The sequence below is a fragment of the Phalacrocorax carbo genome, chromosome 6 (genome assembly GCF_963921805.1).
Source record: "Phalacrocorax carbo chromosome 6, bPhaCar2.1, whole genome shotgun sequence".
NCBI classification, from domain to species: Eukaryota; Metazoa; Chordata; class Aves; order Suliformes; family Phalacrocoracidae; genus Phalacrocorax; species Phalacrocorax carbo.
This window is the reverse complement of record NC_087518.1, coordinates 59,793,107-59,813,479: the sequence shown is the minus strand read 5'-3', so window position 1 is coordinate 59,813,479 and position 20,373 is coordinate 59,793,107. Positions and strand designations below refer to the sequence as shown.

Below are 20,373 nucleotides of genomic sequence, written 5' to 3'. Positions count from 1 at the left end.
TTTACCAATAATGCTCAGGGGGTTACAAAGATGATCTGTCCTTTCTTCTGTTCATCTATGTATCTGTTTGGAAAAATACCATGGGTCAGATGTTGAAAATATCAGGGTCAAAACCAGAATAGATTTCTATGTACTCCAGAAAACAATGACCAGGTCTCAAAATCATGACACTTCCAAACTCTAAGAATGAAAGGGCAAGAACAAGTGTTAGTTTTAGGAGTTGGAGTAGGCCGATTTCTACAACGCGTCTCCTTTACAAAGAACTTAAAAGAATCTGTAATCATTGATTAAGCCCTAGAAAATCTGAGGAAGATTCTTCACCACCATTCCTTGGCTACAGCAAAAAAAAAAAAACAACCCTGTCTACAGAAGTTTTAAATTCTTCTAAAGAGAAAAGTAATAACAGAACTGAAGCAAAAGGAGGACATTAATTCAGACATAAAGAATACTTGAACTTATTTGGCTTCAGGAGATGGGTGCAGAACAAATATCATATGGGTTTCCATTTCAGATCTATTTACTTCTGAGTTTACAATCTGAACTTGTAAACTGTGCAAGCCTGGAACAAGTACTTCCAGGTTCACAACAAACAAGACAGCTACGGGGGGGATATATTCAGAAATAACACTGAACTGTGGATTTAGCCTATTCTACAAGGCTTTTTTAATGCTATTTAACAAAGGCAGGCAGGCAGAATAGAAATCTGAACACAACCAAGAAACGGCCTAAAAACAAACAAACAAAAAAAACCCAAAGCAATCTAGCCCCCTTTCCACTGACCTCTACAAAGAATGGCTTGAACTGTATTATTGCATTCAGATTAGGTTTTTTTGTTTGGGAGTATTTTTCCTGCCAACCTCCTTTATATTTTACACAATTAATATGAAAACTTTTGTAACAGTCAACTGATACTACAGGAATCAGGCCACTACCCAGATCACTGTCGCTTGTTAATGAGACCATTCTGAGAAGTCATTTATTGTTCTGGATGCCTAGAGACATATCAAGCGGTCTTACTTCTAAAAAATACAAAGAATCAATTCGTTTGAAAAGTCTCTCGCAAATGCTTACTCTTTGGTAACTAAAAAAAATTCACCACCAAACCCAAACCCTGTATCAGCTTAAAAAGGGGGGAAACAAAAACAAGGTGGGGAGGAGAATCTGTGTTTGTATTTAACAAATAACTCTTAGGTCCACATAATAGAATCAAAGCACTCTTTCATATTTTAAGAACTTTTCGAGGAGAAAAGAATTTCTATTTAAAGTTTGAGGCTTTCTAGACAAGCTTCTGTATTTTTCCTTCTGAAAACTCAAAGTTATAATTATTCTTATTTCAATTTTCTCCCCTTTAGCTTTTAATATTTTTTTCCTTTGATAGATTAACTTGCACATAACTTCCCTGAACTAGAAGTTTCTCTAAAAATATATGGAAAATTTGGTAACATTCAGGTCCGTCATGGTGACAGTGCTCTCCCTCCCCCTCCCACTGCCCAAATCCAAGCCCTCACACACACAACCCAAACTCCTTTTCATTCTAGTTTCTCATTTAAATAAGGCAAACCACTGAAGCACTAATATCCAGGACTGTAGATGACACAAAGAAAATGAAAACAAGAAGATGGACCTCATTCGGAACCAGAAGAAAGTATGAAAAGCAGAGGAGAGAAACAAATTGTCTGGGGTTCCAGAACAGCTACGAATGCACTGCACTGCATTGCCTTCGGTTACGGAACTGCCAGTGAAGTGGTTCTCCTCTCTTCTGCCACCACAGTCCTCCATCCCACGTTGCGTTGAATCTAGGAACTGTGCAGCCACGTGACTGATCACTAGGTTGCTCCAAGGGAAAACTACACTTTTTGGCGGTACATTTTAATGCTGGATTAGCTCATTTTGCAAGTGTATGAGCACTCCAACTTAGACAGTGGAGCACAAACATGGGGTGTTGGTGGGGGGGAGGATTCTACTTGTGCTAAGGATCTAGGATGAGAAAGCACAGAACTACCCATTCTGGCAACAGCTGCCATCACAGCACCCTAAACATAACATGAAATTGTGCCCTGAATCCCAATCATTTCCTCTTAAGTTAAAAGGAAAGGGTCTGCTACTAATATCAGTGACTACACTGCTCAGCACATAAATACAGAAAAACTGATCAGGCACATGAAAGCAGTGAACCAGGCAACTATTTGGAAAGCCCAGCAACACTGATGCCATGAACCAATTCCTCCACAGCTCTGAGGAAAGAAGGGGGGAAAAAATTCATGGGGAAGAAGAATTTAAAAAGAGAAAGAGACTTCTGAAGTGAGCCCTCCAAGGGAACTCAATGCATGTTCAACATACAGAAGCATTAACTTCAAGAGGAGGCATTTTAGTATGTGCCAATCCATAAAAAGCCTTTCTAACAAGCATCACCAAAGGTGATGTTGATTAGAGAACAACCACACTCACTTTGCACTGACGTTCTGAGATTCTACCACTGCAATCTGAGACTGAAGTAGCAAAGCGAAGCCTCCTGGCTTTAGCAGTCTAAACCAGAACAGAGCAAAACTCGGTTTTCCTGAATCCATACTAGCCATACTAGTTTATGAAACTGGCACAGTGTTCTTCCCTGCAATGCCCAGACTTGCAGATGTCCGTGTATGAAAAAGCTGATGGCATACAGGAGTAGTTAAGACGTTTACCTTTGCTTGGCAGTTGTGATTCCTTACTTTGAAGGCAGCTGTACAAGACAAGTGTAATTTTTCTTCCCATCACCCACCAACAATTTAGTATACAGACATCTGAGAGCTGCCTCCTGTTTTATGGGATTATTCTTCTCAGATACCGAAAGTTTGTGAGTAGGTACAAGGTCACTACAGTCTAATACATGCCAACAGTTTATCCCTCTATAGCACAACGGATTCTTGTTCCAGTGTTCTCCCCTTGTAAACAGGAAATTAGTCCAAGTATAAATGATAGATTTCTCCTTTGAAAGGGCATCACTTACCAGTAACTACCATGCTGCTCATGTTAGAGTTCGGGCTATTGAGTACACTGCCTGAAAGAAGTTCGTCAGATCCTCTCTAAAAAGAAAGAGACAGTAAGAGATTTTTTTTCCTCTATTTTGTGATTTTTAAAGATGATATTAAAAATGTCAGTTTGACAGGGAAAACCTTTAGATGATCTTAAGCAAGCATAACCAAACCTATTCAGATTTGGCAGACTTCCTCTTTTCAGATAAGCGCAACAACTTGCAATCTAAGTAAAGCAGTATATTTACATGGCAATCTTTGAAATGAGAGCAGCTTAGGCACAGTTGTTTCACCCACCGCTGAAATGTAGCCACCTCCAGACACAATGAGAACTGCTGAACAATAATTTTGTCCAGCATTTCAAATTAAAATAGTAAATATACTAGTCTATTTCAGTAACATTTAAACTGACTTATTGACTTAATATTTTAATATACGTATATACTAAATTATTACATCTAGCTGAAACTACCAGGGAAATCTATACAAAAGGAAATACGGAGTTTAGCTCAATTCTAACACCCCTATTTAAAACCAAAAACAACAACAACAAAAAAGCCAACTTGTCTTCATAGGAAATGATGAATTTCATTTTGGGGATATCCATTTATCCTGCAAAACACAATTTAGGGCAGAGAAGTACATCTTCATTGTAATTCTTAAAGCATGACAAGTATCAATTAGAAGGTCTTTTTGACAATTACTCAAAATGGGGCTGCAAAAATCAGCCCCATTGAAAACATACAAGATAATCTTCTCCTTCCGAATTATTTGCAAGATGGGCATCTGACATAGCTAAAGAGGCTTTGTTTCTTTTCATGCCTTTTTTTTTCCTTTAACCCCCCAACCCCCTCCATCGATCAAGACGTCATCTCTCAAAAAGCCCCCAAATACTTAGGTGATCTTCTATTTAAAAAAAAAAATTGTATAAGGAAATAAACCTGACATCCTTTAAAGATTATCTTTAGTTTCTTATTGGTTCTTCCCCCACTTCAAAAGTCCTTCCCTGGCACCCTTAACACTAATCCAGGTCACTGCTAAAATGGAAATGAGGAAAGAAAACAGTTACTACCCATCTTTATAAAAATAAATGGTTTTAAACATGTTGTGGACACTACAATAGAATCTCAAGAAGAGTTAACGAATATGTTTTACAGGACACCTCAATACTGCATACTAAATTAACCTGAGAACATCACCTTTCTAGACAGCACGTTTGCAAGATGCATAACATCAAACCTGTACCATTTTAGCACAGCACACTCTGTGTCCATGCACAGAACGGTACGTTAAAGTTTGTTTAATCCACACCTGAAATCTGGAAGCTCTTAAAAACAGTATGTATGTGTATGCACACATAGAGCCATGAACGTTTACTCAGTTTTCAACATCAGCTCTGAAGAATCTTTATACAGTTTACTAAATACTCTAAGCCCTTAAGGGCACGTAACAATCAACGAAGCTGCGCCTACCATATCAACAGATTTCCTTTAAAATTGTGTAATGCCTAATACCAAGGTTAGGTAGGACCACGTCTTGTCCTTCTCTATATAAGAACAGATCTCTAATCAGATACAAGTAAGGAAAAATTTAGCTGGACAAAAGTGAGAAACAAGTTAGAGAAGTTATGGAAACTCTGTTATTCAAACGATATTTCCTTCTACTGTAAATATAAGGCACTCAGTAGAAGTTGAAACGTAAATATTCCTTCTTTCTCTTTAATTTTCTATTTTTCTAACATTTACATAGGTAGAATATTGCAAAGTTCAAGATTACTAACAGTATTAGCTCTCTCGGCAATAGCTGCGGTTACTTCTGCTCACAGTTATGCACCTAGCCCTGCTGGGAAGCCCGTCGCCAACCTGCACGGCTCAACTGAATAGGCAGAAGTAGCAGCAGAGACTGAACCAGTTGACAGTCAGAGGCACAGAAGATAATTCACCAGCAATTTTTTTTCCCCATAATATGCCACAGTACAGCAGTTACGTAAACAGCTGAAGCATCCCCAGTACCAAACAAATGCTCTTCCCAAAACCTGCAGGAACTTTACAATTCTGAAATATCTCAAATTTGAGTTGTCTTCAGCTTCAAAATGTTAGTTACACCAGCAACTGCTGACTAGCAGAATACAGAAGTGATTACATAAACTTCTGGTTCCTAGTAAATCAGGCTTTCAAAAAGCTGTTAATTTCTTAATCCACAGCAGAAAAATCCAAACGGAGCACAAATTACTCAATGGAGTAGATATGCAGTTACAGTATTTGTGTTTCATGAACAGTTATAAGAGTTTTCATTTTGAAACGTATCATTTTGCATTTCATGAATACATTCAGAGTCAATCACAAGATTTTGTCATTACAGTTGGTAAAGTTTTAACAGTTTTACTTCAGAAGAAATCCTTATATTGGCATGTATCATAAATTCTACATTTGTTTTATTCTCCTAGAGTCAGCTTTCACAAGTCTGATTCACAGATATACAGGTTTGTATGTAGAATGGTCTCCCAGTTCACCATGAAATTACAAAGGTATAACAAAGCTCTGCTAACTCACTCCCATACATACTTGCCAAGCTTTTCGTAAAAGACAACGATACATCTCACCATGTCAGTAACCATCTCATTAGATATACATAATTATTTTTCTTTATAGGTTCTTAAGCAGCCTAGACACCTCTGCACTTCATTCAGTATTTAACTTTAAAACCAGCTATGCAGCAAAAGACACACCATGTACCTGGACACAGAGCGGTTAAATTACAAAATCAAAAGCAGTAACTGCCTGGTAATTGTCGTTTACTTCAAAAGTGTTATCTTCATATAACAGCTGTCTAGTAAAGCAAATTAATATAACCATTTATATTATGAGGTAGAACACAGGAAGCTTCACCTAAACACGAGGACAAACCCCTTCCCTGTGCGGGTGCCAGAGCAGGGGCACAGGCTGCCCAGAGAGGCTGTGGGGTCCCTTCCCTGAAGACATTCACCCCCCGCCTGGACGCGGCCCTGTGCCCCTGCTCTGGGGGTGCCTGCTCACGCAGGGGGTGGGACGGGGTGAGCTCCAGAGGGCCCTTCCAACCCCCACCTTCTGTGAGTCTGTGATTTCAAGTAAGCCAATGCATACTCTTAGACTGGCACTACGATGTGGCACAAGCACCTCCTGAATTACAGCATAGACATAAATACTTATTTTACTTACGTTTACTCAGCAGAGGTAAGACTTTATTCAGTCTGCGGTTTGGGGTGCTTGCCTCTGGTTTTATGTGTATCTTCTTTTAGAGGATGCTAAGCCAAAAAGGACTGGCATCTTGCTCCAAGGGCAATGCCCTTCATCACTCTGCTATCTCACACACAAATTTCAGAATTATAACCCATTTACCAAGCATCCTGAACATTCGCTAGTCTTATTCTCAAGCAAGCCACCTCTGCTAGTCTAATCATGCAAAGCAAAGAAACCTTTAAACTAATTTAGGTAAATTCTATCGACCGTTTCAGAGATAAGGAAACTGAACTCAGATCTTTGAAGAACATAGCAAATCAGATTCAATGAAAAATGGAAGATCCAAGAACAATGTTCACTTAACTCTTTTCCCCATCTGTGCAAACTGCTGTGTTCCGAAGAATCAAAGCAAGTTCGAGATTGTATGACAAGACTGAAGATCACAAACACAGACACCACAGGAATGTCTAAATCTAAGTTAAAATAACAAATGAACAAAAAAAATACCCTCACAATGATTTTGTTTTGTCACAGACTGCAAAGGAAAGCTCCTATAACAGCAACATGGTAGAGACTAATTGAATATCCATTTTAGCATGAGGGAAGGAGATTATAAAGGACAAAATAAGAAGTACAAACTGCTATTACACTATTAATAGGTCATCTTCTGACAGCTAGTCCTCAACAGCACAAGTTTTCAATGCCATATTTCTATTCCTACCAATGTCAAGAACGTTAATCTGTATTAATCTTCCATTAAAACTAAACCACTAACTATTCAAATGAGAGATATCTAGAACATTTCTTTATGAAACCAGCATCTGCCGAAATACTGTTAGACAAAATAAACAAGGGAATTGCCAAACTAACTTCTTGCAGTGAGCGAACCTTAAATGTTTTGCAGAGTCAATACCGTCCTTTCAAGGAAGCCGATGTTATCACACCCTTGCCCCCATGAGAGCATTCCCCTCCATGGTGTGAGAAAGAGCATGATAATGTATGGCTTCAGCCAATGGAACTACGTAAAATTGGCACGTAGGATCACTTTCAAAGACTAAAAATGCACCAACTCAGACTCTGAATACATATTTCAGAGAAACTTAATTATATGTACCGACATTCTCTTATATCCTGTAAACCGAAGATACCACTTCCATATTTCTATAAGCGAAGGCAGTTATTGTAGGTGCTCTGTCTCTTCTACGATTTACAAAATCAGTTATAAAAAAAAAGAAAAAGCCCCAAGTCTAGCAAATTAATCTCCTAGCCCCTTGCTTTGACAGCCATAGCTAACTCACAATCCCTCACTACACAAGCTGGATTTATGTAGCAGGATTTCAGATTTTCCTCCCCCCGTAAGAGACTTCTCTAAAGCTTCATGCTATCACAGGTTATATTAAGTAGCTATGTAATTTCAGGAAGTCATTACAGTCATACTATCCTTCCAGGCTCATCAAAAACATACTGTTTAGAAGTCTTTGCCAGCTATTTTCCTCACACTCCAGATAGGGCTTTAAATATTTCAAACATTCCCCAGATTTTATTACATCCAAGGTAAAAAGCACCCAAAGAGTAACAACTTTGACTTGAGAGTTTCCAGAAAGGTTTGGTCTTTCAAGCATCAAAGTACTTTTTGAGAACTGTTTATGAAAGAGAGAAGTTATCGGCTCCTTCCCCAATAATTCAGGGCCATGGAGACTCTGATCAGAAGTTATGGCTGAACCTAACATAACCAACTGTGTGACAGCAGGCTTATGAGAAGCATGTGTAGATGCACTACAACACCACAAGAACACTAAACCAATACTACTAGAAACAGTAAACAAGTGACAACACTGCACTTTATTAAAAAGTCAACAGCATCATCTAAAATAATTTCTTAAATTCCCACTAGAAAAGATAAAGGAGCCACTCAAAGATGTTGCAAAATACAGGTTTTGATAAATCATCTCATTTGTGGCATTCAAATGTGCTGATATTACAAGGCCCTCTCAAGAACAGAATCCTTTTGCCCCTACCGCTCCCCTCCTTCCTCCCCCAGATGAAAGGGAAAAGAACTGCACTGCGCATTTACCACAGTCACTCTCAGCCTACAGGCATGAATTTCCCAAGGGGTATGACAAGCCAGGAGACACATCTCATGATTTAAAGAAATCTAACAGCAATGTAAAACACTTCATTTCTAACAACATCTGGGAACAATTTAAAAGAAAGAGCCAGAAACCTGATGGTATGGGAGAGGAATAAAAGCGCATGAGAATTCCAACCCAGAGAGTAAACATTCCCCTCTAACAGATACACACTTGCAAACCCGCTAATTCAGACGTTGAATATTGAAGCAACTTTTGGGGACTGGATGTTGGAAACAACAGGACAACACACTTTAAACCCCCAAACACAGCATTTATAAACTTTGGTTTACATGCGATGGATCAGAACTTAATGAACACTTCATTTTTAACAGGAAGCATTTTAATGAAACACTGCATAAACACCCCCTCACATGCTCTTTAGTGAAGAAGAAATAATGGACCTGCCCTATGCTCTGACTATACACACTACCGTCAAAACACAGAATCCGAATGACCTAACGAATAGACTGTTACACCTCTCATACACATAGGCTCAAAGGCCAGACAAGCCAAGTCCAAATCCAAAAGAAATTCCATGCAAGTTCCCAGGTATTTCACAAAGCATACAGGTTAAACTACCGGCTTGTTAGCGCTTCATCAGAACCTTACAATCAAGGTCGACTTGATTTATTTTTTAAAGACTATACTACTTAACTATGTTAGCATGAAATCTTATCAAATAAGGCCATGAACTCCATGGGTGCGTAATAACTCACTTAAGTCACTTGCTTTTATTTCAGCATAAACCGGATACAATATGACCACCTTTCCATACTTATTCTCTGCATTCTTCTTTCCCCACTTCAATTCATTTTCATGCTGTCCTCAGCCAACCCTATATTGTTTACATAGCCCCAAAACTAACTTCACCATATTTACACTCATTTTTTTCAGTAAGAAAGGATCTAGGAGAAAATTACACTTTTATTCTTTTTTTCTTGCAACTATATGCCTGATATATGCCATGTACCTAATTTATGGAAAGTTTTTCGAAATTGAGAGAGCATGAATCAATGGAATCTGATAAGTCTTTAAGACTGGAAGGAGACAAGTCTCCATTCCTCTGAAAAGCCTCCAGATTCTCAAAATAAAATGTGGAAAAGAGCCAAATTTCTCCAAGCATCGGAAGATCAAGATGGACTATTAAACCAGAAAGCTGATGAGTAAAGAACCAAATCTCCCACTAAACTATGCCACCCAGCCTCATCTGGAAACCTTCAGTGTAACAACAGGCTGCAGGCAAGAGTCTAGTCCAATACCAGCCGATGCTTCCAACATCCAGGAGGAAGTACACAAAAAAGATAATTTATTCTGGCATTTCAGGCTTTCTATTCCACTTTTACCAGGAAAGAAAGTTTTGCTCTGAAGCAGCTGTACATAACTGGTAGTAAATTAGAACAGGTGAGAACAACTTGCTAGAGCTACCAGCTAGATGCATTCTTAGCTTTCTGGTTAGAGAATGATGGCACCCAGATGTATGATTTGGTCCTTCAGTAGCAGTTTCTACATCTCAAATTAAGATCCGTAAGGAAGGTATTTTCCACGTGATTGTCTGCGATTTCACAATAATAAATTAAATGTGCTAGTGCTATTTTGTCTGTAACTCAACATTCACGTTACATGTCCACAGAAAAACCGATTTGATGAAAAGCTAAGAACAGCTGTATGTACTTGCAGCCATAAAAAAAACCACCCAAACCCCTAAATCAAACATCACAGTCTGATTAACAGTTTGTGAAGCCACAACCTCATTCGAACCAACTACCACCAAAAGTAACAGTCCTACCTTCTCCTTGGCCCCAGCAACTTGTTACTATTCTGTCCTCCCTGACTCTGTTTTGCTACAAGCATTTACGAAACCACATGCTTTGGTACAAATCTGCCTAAAAAGATATAACTCACTGTTGGGTCAGCTTAGCTTTATCCTGGTTAAGTTCCCAAGAGCTGTTTGCGAAGCTGCTACCCAAACATTTGTTCCACAAATATTACAGTGACAGAGAAAACTGGAATGCAGCTCAATTTGCTCGTGAAAACACATCCCAAAGCTCTAAGATATAAGAAAAGTATTTTCATGCTGGTATTGGCTCATATTTTTCAGATGGTGCAGGTGATCACATTTCTCTTCCTACAACCCACTCAATTAAGATGCAAATACAGGTGTGCTGCTACAAATGAAAAATAGGTGATTTCCAATTAGTGAGAAACATCAAAACATATTAAATAGGTATACTAAGCCTTCCTTATGTTGATGCATACTTGCTACAGAGCTCAAATTGATTTTCAACATGTTACTGTGCTCTCCACTTTCAGCTCTCCTTACTTTTCCACATATATTACGGTGGCAGAATGAGCATTAAGGAAAAAAAAAAACCAAAGTTACAAAGAAAAAAAGAATTGGAGTAGACTGTTCTGGGAATAAATATGAAAGTCATTTCAAACAGGGTCAATTTACAGAAGTTACTGTTAAAAAGAGAGCAGATGTCCTTGGTGCAAGAATAACTTCTTACAATGAAAGACAAGTTCCCCATACCACTGCTGAAAATACAAATCCAGACGCCAGTTCTAAACTTCTGAACATGGTCACACATCATTGTTACTTCACTGCTAGAACGTTCTGCACATTTTTTGCTGACTACTGTTGCTACAACAAAGTACTACTGAACACAAGAGTTGATTTATAAACCTTGTGTTAGCCCAGCTAACAAAATCAAAACAGTTTGCCCAAACCACCCTTTTTTCTCATATCACTGCCTAGGCAGACTCTTCCTCTAATCTGCTAGCAATCTAGTCGTACTTTTATTAGACATTGAAAGATAGCTCAAAACTATCATTCTAGTATTTTAAATACAATAAAACAGACTATCACATGGCATTTGTCTGTATAAACAAGTCAGTTGTTTATCCCACCACTCCCTTCCTTTTATTTAGGTATCTAGAATGGCCACAGTGAAGGCAAAATAGATTTTAGAAAGAGAAGAAACTGAGAGGAAAAAGCTATTTAAATACACTGTCTTGTTTCTTAAGTTTAGTCTAAACTTATCTTCTGACAACTTGCTAGAATTTCTAGCTGACTTTTTTCTACACATATTTTCATTAGTGTGCAGTTCAAATAAAAAGCCACAACATATCCGCAACAGAAACTCTCAGCTACTAGTGGCAAAAGAGGGTCAGTTCTATAATTCTGTAAGAGAAGAGAACTTGAGGTTAAAAAAGAGCAGACAATGCTTCAAGAGCGTTTACAGACACTGCTACTTTGTGCTCTGTTCCTTTTCACCAGCTCATCTTTCTTCTGGTTTTAGCTACTGCCCTTCCCCCACGTTACATTTCAGCAACCAGGAAAAAGGGGGACTTTGTGACACATTACTGTTTGGCAAACTATTAGAAAGTACTAGGTTGGTACTTCTTTGCATCTTCTACCCAACCCTAACATAACCAACTAAATACACAGATAGAATTCCCCCTTTCCTTAAGCACACCGCAAAGGCTGGTGGCCTAACTTGGGGAAAAAGGCCATTCCCACGTCTTTAAACCTTACAAAACAATGTTTACAGGAATAGATGAGTTTTCCGTCCTAGGTATAACGGGTTGTCCACACTCGGCAGCTGAAGCTCAGGTTTTGGCCAGCGTAGCCCAAAGCAGCGTCAACACCACCACAAATTCCCAAATGCTATGCGCCAAATAACACATCCATTCTTCTTTTCTCCCGTCAGGTAGAACTACACCTCAGCCATTCTGAACTGTGCAATGCACGTACACAGAATGAGTCACTCGACTGCTCAGGCCCCATTTACTGCAGAGCTTACGCATGCCATCCAGGAGAAAGATGATACATTAGACTGAAGCGGCACATGCTGAAATACAGTAAAAGAGAACTATCGTCTTCAGTATGCTCCAAAAGTTCACCTAACTTATTCCCTGCGCCTGTGTGATGTATATTCTTTACATCACATTTTGTACCCCTCCGAACATTCTTATAACTACCCCTGAGAAAAGATACATTATACACTTCGTACATTCACTTCAACGGTTGAAAAAGGCTCTATTGCTCCAAGTGCCAAACCAGTTTACTTATCCAGATTTAAGTATCGTTAACTGTAAAGAGAACACAGGACAGCAATTCAAACTACAGTTATTAGATTCTGAAACTCAAACCTACATTAAGCCAGTGAGCAATCACAAGTTTGAGACTAGAAGCTAACTAGGCAGGCCATTTCATTTTTAGTGACTAAGGACCTCGTAAAAAAAACAGGGCAACTGAAATGTACCTTTTTAAAACAAAAAAGCAAACATTTTATGTAATATGGCAATTTTTAAAACTATGCATGAAGAAATCTATAAATTTAAAATGTACAGAACTTGTTCAAGTTTCAAATTTCTTAAAGTTGTCTGAAACTTAAAAAAATGGATGAACTATGTAATATACTACTATAACTGGAATCCTTAGATCTGTTCTATTCAAAAATACTTTACCCAAACTGTTTATATACAACAGTTCACAAAGTAACATCAGAGACAGAGCTAAAGCTCACCCTTTTTGTATTATTTTGTAAATTGTAACCTAAGGGGTGAACTGTGCGCAGAGCAACATTTCCTTGCCTTTATGAATTCTGCGTAAGCAAAACAAGACATTACAGACCAAAGGAAACATGAATTATTTCATATGTGTTTACAAGACAACTGGGTTTTGACATGTTCTAACGCTTTCAGAAATTAAAGCACGCTGCTATTCTGACAGATTTTAGCGGGGAAGCGTGCTCCCACTGCATATTTTGAGTTGCACAAATCCCCACATTTACTCTATGCAACCCAAGTTTCCGACTAGTATTTGTCAGGTTTTTTTCCACCTCCATTTTGAGTTTTATGTTTTCCTTGGCTTTTGGTGTTAACTTCTGGTGACTCAACATGTAAATAAGATCAAGACTGAGCTTTCAACAGTGTAATGAGCAAAAATGTTTTAAATCAAATCAAAGCGTACAGTGCAAATAAATGGCAATAGCTTCAAATTTAGCAGCCTCATTAGCAGGTAATTCTGAGACTATAAAACTGTTAATAAAACATTATAAGCAAGTATTCCTTTTACTTTATACTTGCCTTGCCCACATGCAGTCCCCAAAGCTCAAAAGCCCTCTTTAATTCAAAGACAATTCCCAGACTACAGTAGTTAACTTCTGGTATTACTCTTTTACAAATGGGTTTAAAAATATAACATGCTCACTTTTCTGTTTGAGGGAGAGAAACCAGCCAGACAATAATTAATATAATTTTCAAATTTATATCGCCATGACTGATGATGATAAAAGTAAATTTTCCAGAGGGGTCATATTTCACAATCCTGGTTGTATGTCACAATCCCTTTCTCCAAGTATAGTGGAATATACCACAAACATGCAGTATAACTGATCAGCGTATACACAGTAGGTGCAAAATCTCAAGAAAGCATCAGGTCTAACAAGTATCCAGGAGATGCTGATTTCACACAGGTAAATCCCTGCCCACTTCCAATGGCTATCCAGTCACAATAAAAGCAGTGTCAGAAGAGCATTAGAACTGCTGACGCAACTTCTTGGGACTCAAAACTTGCCCCCTACGCAACCCCAAAGCACCCCAAAGAAAAGAGTACAGCCAAGGAAAGGCCAGATGAATGTTCCCAGTTATTTATATACCACTTACAGGTAAAGCATTCCTCAGCTTTAAAACATCAGTTCATTAAGAGCAAAATGAACAGCCACCAGAGAACAGGAAGGGCAAATATTTCATGTGGCCTTCCACAAAACATGACTGAAGCTATAGCATTAGACTGCTACCCGAACCACAGATACCAATTAGTGAGAAATTCCATTGTCCATTCTTACTAGTATCTTAATTACAGAAGCTCCAGAATACAATCCAGTTTACTCCTGCCATATTTAACAGTTTTCTTCAGGAAACCATGATCCTTTTTATTTCTTCCCACTACTTCCGTGCACAAATGGGTTGTTTCCTTTTAAAATCTGGAGAATAAGTCATTTTTACAAGGCAAAGCGCACACCTTCTGGACACTTCTGTGCCTTCCCTTGTATTTATTCTAATCACTACGTCCGATATACCTGTCTTGCCTTCTTTCTTATATGTTATATTAAAAATATAACTTCTACAATCAACAGAAAGAAGCAGTTATGTCATCTAAGTGTCTGTACTTCATTGCCTGGCTAGTGTCTGAGAATATGGTTCCAAAATTGCAATACACACTTACAACATATTTCATGAACACTCAAATTCTCATAAGATTCTGAGTCACTCATAATTAAGAATAAAGGGGATACTGAATCCATTTACTTCTCCTGAAGTGAGAATGTCAGAATTTCAGATTCAAGCAACACATGGCCTACCTGAAATTGCTCCTTCATTAGACATGATTGAGGGCAATTTATAAATTGTTCTGCCCCAAAGCTATTCACGTGGGGTAGTTTACTTCTGAAAGACTTGAACTTCCTTAGGTGCTCCTCCAAAGTATTAAATGCACTCCTAAAGGTTTCATCAGTTAACACTTTGTCCTCCCCAGGGAACAGAGGAACAATTGTATTTCTGATTGGGATTAGCTCCCACAGAAGTACTTTAATAAATACACTTTCCTCTTGATTCAGAGAATGATTTTAAGCTTGTCTCCAATGCTGCAAACACATGGAGCCAGATGGATCCAGAATCTATAGAACTGACTTCTTACAGCTCCTCCTAGAAGAAAGCTTGCTCCAAAACATAATACAGGTACATCTGACAGAATAGCTGCTGTAGCTACAGGCTAGCTGATTTATATAAGAACTAGTCCAAATCCAGCAGAACCAGTACTGAATCTCAGCCAAAGAGCCTTATCAGACAACACCTGGGTTAACAAGCAGTTAACATAGATCAGCTTCAGGTGAAAAGGCAGCTACACAGCAGAGCTACAAAGTCCCTGGACAAACGTGGAGACTTAACTGTACGCACTAGAAAAGTTCTACGTTTCTACCACGAAAGCGAATTGCTTGCATGTATTCATTAACATATCCTAAAGTTGCCTTGTCCCATATATCTTTGCACTTGCATTATCTCTCAGTCTGCTTCTACAAAGGACTGATCTAATTCCTGCAATTGGTTTGAATACAAAAGTGAAATAAGTAGTAAATGAACAATGCTTTGAAAGCTCTTCCCTCGTTGTAACAAATGCAATAAATTCATAACTGAACTTGAGAAATAAAAAGTAAAGCCAACTGAACACCCACTTCTCTGTCTATGTAACAAATTCTACCTCCCATATTTTTGAGTCCTATTATAGACAGCCACTTCTTTTAACTTCTAGGGGTAACTGTTTTGAATGGGGGGGGGTGGGGGGGTGGGAGGGGAGAGAGAAGAAAGCATGTCTTTTACAGTCATCATGCAACAATGAGAAAGTGTTGTTTTCAAAAAAATCTGCAAAATTAAGCTTTAAAATAAGAAGCTGACAGCACTACATTAATCTAGAACCACTGTTTACAGGTCAGTGCCTAGAAAAGTGTTTTGTGTAGAGCCTTCAATTCACCTCTAGGGATTCTTGGTTAATAAAGCATATACTGCTGACTAAACATCAGATGACAATGACTAGTTAAAATCTTACAACTTGCAGTTACTGATGCTCAAAGTAGTTCATTTTATATCAACAATTTACCCCCTTATTTGCTAAGTGTACATCCTACCTTCACACCAACTGCAACATCAGTGACAATGCTGTAAAAAAAGGGAAAAAAAAGAACAAGTCAACCAATTTATCCTTATAAAACAGACTTTTCAATGTATTGCAATGCCAAAATAATGAGGAATCAAAATAGCCAACAATCAATAGAATATATTCAAAGAACACAGCAGGACTGAGGGGAAGTACAAAAGAAATCTGCAAAAGCCACTGAGCTCCCCCAGCTTATAGGCTTCTCCAAAAGAATCTAAAGTTTCAAGTAAACATTAATCCAAAGCAGCACTGCCAGGAAATTTTTTTAGGAAACTTGGGTTTCTGGACTACATGAGATCATAGGGTGAAAATAAAAGAATGTAAAAGTAAGTACAGAACTTTTCTCACACACCCCTATTAACTAGACAGCTAGTTCAGCATCATAGTCTGCCCTACAGATCTTCAGACACCAGAAAGCAGTGAACACGGTTTTCTGACACTAGGTTGAAAAAAACCAAATGCATTGGCAGGTACACCTATATGAAATTTAACCAGGTGTACCTATGTGAAACTCTGCAACAGGTATGTCAAGGTATATCTTTTTCCTAGAGGTGGTGAGATCATAACTCAGTGTGTAACACAATCCCAACCCAAAAAAAAAAAAATGAAAGCAAAACATGAATATGTGAAAGCATTCCATAACGTAATGCTCATTAATGGCAAGACTTCTCAGACAGGATTTGTAATTCCCAACATTATAATCACAACTAACCATAAAAAGCCTTTAAAACTCTCACAGTTGCAAGGTTATATGATTAGAGCATAGAAAAGAGACTGTTTCTCTGTTCGAAGCAGAGAAAACAACAAGAATTTTGGAAGCTGGAAGATGTTGTATTTACACTGACGATGGCTACAACCACCAGCTTCATTTTCCAGGTCCAACAGAAAGAAGACCTTGTGCAGAGTGAGCGCCCACCCCAGCTCCTGGCCAGGACCGAGGGCCCTCGCCGTCCCGTATGGCTGCCTCCTTCAAAACCTTCCCTTCTTTGGCTTTCACAGCCGGCCTCCAGCACACACAAAGGCATCTCCCTACCTGGGGAGGGAGGGGGGAAGCCAGAGGGCTTATTAGGCAGTTTCTGAAAACAAAAGAGCTCGACATCTGGCTCCCGTTGGTATTGCTCCTCCCCTCCAGCCAGCTCCAAAACAAACCCCAGCCCTACGGAGCGCCCCTCCTCACCCCACGGCTGGGGGAGAGAGAAGTCGAAGGCGGGGGAACAAGAGGCTCTGGAGAATGGGGGGTACATGGCGCTCCCTCTTCAGAGCCAGACCCAGCGTCTCGGGCACCGCACTAAGTCGGGGGCGGCCCAAAGCCCTCGGCACCTAAGCGGAGGACCCTACCGAGGGGCCCGCGTTACGGAGAGATTGAGAGCCCTCTTCCCCCCGCCGACCCCGCACAGCGCCTCAGGCTGCGGCTGCCCGCCCGTCCCTACCGCCGCCGGGGCAGCGGCCGCTCCCCTCAGCCCCAGAGACGCCTGCCCTCCCGCCCGCCGGCAGCAGCCGCGGCGGGAAGCGAGCCCCGCCACCGGGACAGGTCCCGCCACCGACCGGCGCCATGACGCCGACACTGCCTTCGCCCCCACCGCCCCGGTCATTACTCACCCGTCCATCGCCGAGCAGGACAGGCCGCGGACGAGCGGGACAGACAGCCGCGCGGGCAAGGCGTACGGGGGAGACTGTGAGAAAATGGCGGCCCGGCCTGCACGAAAACCGCCGAACGTTGCCGAGCGCCGGGTTCCGCTCCCCGTCCCTCGCCGGTACTGAGCATGCGCCAGCGCACCGGGCATGCGCCGTCGCGCCGCTGAAGTTGTTGCCATCAGTGCCTGGGGCGGGAGGCGGGAAGCGGGGCGCGACCGTGGCTTCCTCGCCCGGGACCCGCCGTGTGGCGAGGGGGGACACCCCGCTCCTTCTGCCCCAGCGCAGCGCTTCGGGAGCGCTTGTGTGTGCGGGGAGGAGAGGGGTCGCCTCAGAGGAGCTCGGCCCAGGGTCCTGCCCCGGGGAGGGCGCCCGGGGACGGCGGGGGCTCCTCAGTCCGCCCCCGCGCACCCCGTCCCGTCCGAGCGCCCGGCCCTGACAGGGAGCCCTCCTCATCGCTTGGGCCACACGGCCATCCGCAAGGAAACGACCTGTTGACATACCGCTGAGCGCTGACGCTATTTCAGAAAATTTCTAAGTTGTACGCACAGATTAACTATTGCAGTGAGTTAGGTTGTTGCTTCACAGAAACTGGTGTAGGCACTGTTCTCTGTAAACTACCGTATCAGGGGACAAACTATTTTCTCTACATGGCCATCAGGAAATACGCTTCCCCCTGTTATTTTTTGCTAGGTCTCAATATTTCATCACAAATCTTAAAATGTTTGACACAGAATTTCTAGAAAGAGCTGGTCGTGGGACAATCCTGGATTGCCTTCAAAGTCACGCTGAAGGTTTTGTACCTATGAGGGAAGATTTGAAAACGTGATCCAAACATTCCTAAAAGATCCCAAACCCAGAAGGATGTTAAAAAGTATTCAAAGCATCTTCTGTATTTTCTATATATTGATCTGCCAATACTGGTTTCAAAAATATATTTTGAGGAGGTAGCCCATTACTTGATTGCATTTTACTTCTTTCAGGTTAGCGTAAGATTCCAAGGAGTCTGTCAATGAAACTATTGCAATGAAGCCTGATCAAGAATTTCAGAGCCAAAAAATGACGCATGTCTCTATAACCAGAAAATATTCACTACACTTCACCACCCCTGCCTCCCTCCCCTTTCACTGACCTCATGAGCAGCCCAGTAACTAGCAGTCAGGATTACATGCAAATTCTCATTTTACTCTGTGACTTTTTGTAGTTCTGTTCTGGAAAAGTCACTCTGGTTCTCTGCAGCAATCCATTTACTAGGTGGAAAATAACTAATATTGCTTCTCCTAAATGCCTATATCATTTGGATATGTGCAGCTACCTTCTCTTTCAGCATCTGTCTTTGGCACCCATCACTGACAACTAGACTAAATGATTTATTATTCTCCTTCTTATAAAATCCCTCTTAAACTTTTCATTTGCTTAGATGGTAAATAAAGTTCTTCATGCCAAATGCCATTCTTCACTTTTTTGCTTTCAACATTATTATGTTTTGAAAATAAAAGGACCTGGTTGTAGAACTCTACTGATTGCATGTATTAAAGTACTGTGCTTGAATGTAACATCGAGGACTTCTCAGATTTAGAAATGCTTATAACTGTCTTTATAAATCCAGAGCATTTTTATAGATTTACTCCATGTATACATCTTTCCTGTAGATTCTGGGGCATTTAGGAGGCTTTGCTCCACTGGAGGCTGGGGTTACATTTAGTTTCTCTCATTTGTCACTGCCCTCACTCCTGTTCGTTGTCACGTTGTATTGGGGATTTTTTTTGTCCTTTTTCCCCCCTTATAAATCAAAATACATCTTGTCCGGTTTTGTATTGGTAGAAGTACTGATCCTTCTACTTCTTAGCAGTTAGGAGGAAATCTGTCTTTCAAACTGACTTATCTGTCTTACTGCCTGTCTTGCTTACCTCCTTTCTCTTTACAGTACTGCCATCTTCGAACCCGTGTTTCTCATCTCTTGATATTCCTGATATATATTCCTATTGTGATATTCCTGTTTTCTCGTGCTCTCCTGACACCTACCAGAATCCATCTGATGAAGCGAGCTAATACTCATTCGGTTCCTCCTCTGAGTTGGATGCTCTTCCATATAAGGGAGACTGAGGAGCGCGTGCTGAGTGTTTATAGCAGAAAAGACACTGGAACTGAGTTTGCAAATCTCAGTGAAATAATGGATGTGACTTTATAGAGCAAAACTCTGGTCCCCCTGAAACCATCAATAAAAGTGGTAATTAATCAATCAGGATTTTACCTAGAGCGTTTAATTTTGGAAGGGAAAAAAAGATAGCAACAATCAGCGTGTTACTAATAAAATGCCATAGACCCTCTTGCTCATGTGTTTGTTCAGCATGGCATTGAGCTTTCCTCTTCATGTAGCTTTGCCTTTTTATCCTATTAGATTATTTTTAATGTGCTTTTGGCTGCCTTGTAAAACGTCTACCATATTTTTATAAGCAATGACTCGGTCGTCTGTTTTCTCCATTGCTAGAGTATCCTTGCTTTGTCCCTCTCATATTTTAGAAGGTCAGAAAAAAGCTGTGGCCCAAACCACCCCCTTGTCCTTAGGAGCTGTCGACTTTCTGCTGAAGTCCTGCATCAGCTGTTTCAGAAGGTGGCAACCATTGAAACACCTCTACAAAACCCCTCACATTCAGTCATTA

At 40.3% G+C, this 20,373-nt stretch overlaps 1 protein-coding gene across 5 annotated transcripts in view; it reads right to left on the bottom strand.

Moving 5' to 3' along the window:
* The window catches only part of PTBP2 (polypyrimidine tract binding protein 2), a 54,900-nt gene extending 37,074 nt beyond the window's left edge, over window positions 1–17,826 (bottom strand). For 4 of the 5 annotated variants that reach the window (XM_064455556.1, XM_064455557.1, XM_064455558.1 and 1 more), the window contains exons 1-3: window positions 17,678–17,826; window positions 16,050–16,080; window positions 2,987–3,062 (exon numbers count right to left, since the gene is read on the bottom strand). In XM_064455556.1, the coding sequence (XP_064311626.1) occupies window positions 2,987–3,062; window positions 16,050–16,080; window positions 17,678–17,685 (115 nt within the window). In that variant the 5' untranslated portion in view covers window positions 17,686–17,826. The remainder of the gene's footprint in view (window positions 1–2,986; window positions 3,063–16,049; window positions 16,081–17,677) is intronic. The other variant, XM_064455560.1, reaches the window with a different exon arrangement.
* Window positions 17,827–20,373: the final 2,547 nt, after the last annotated feature.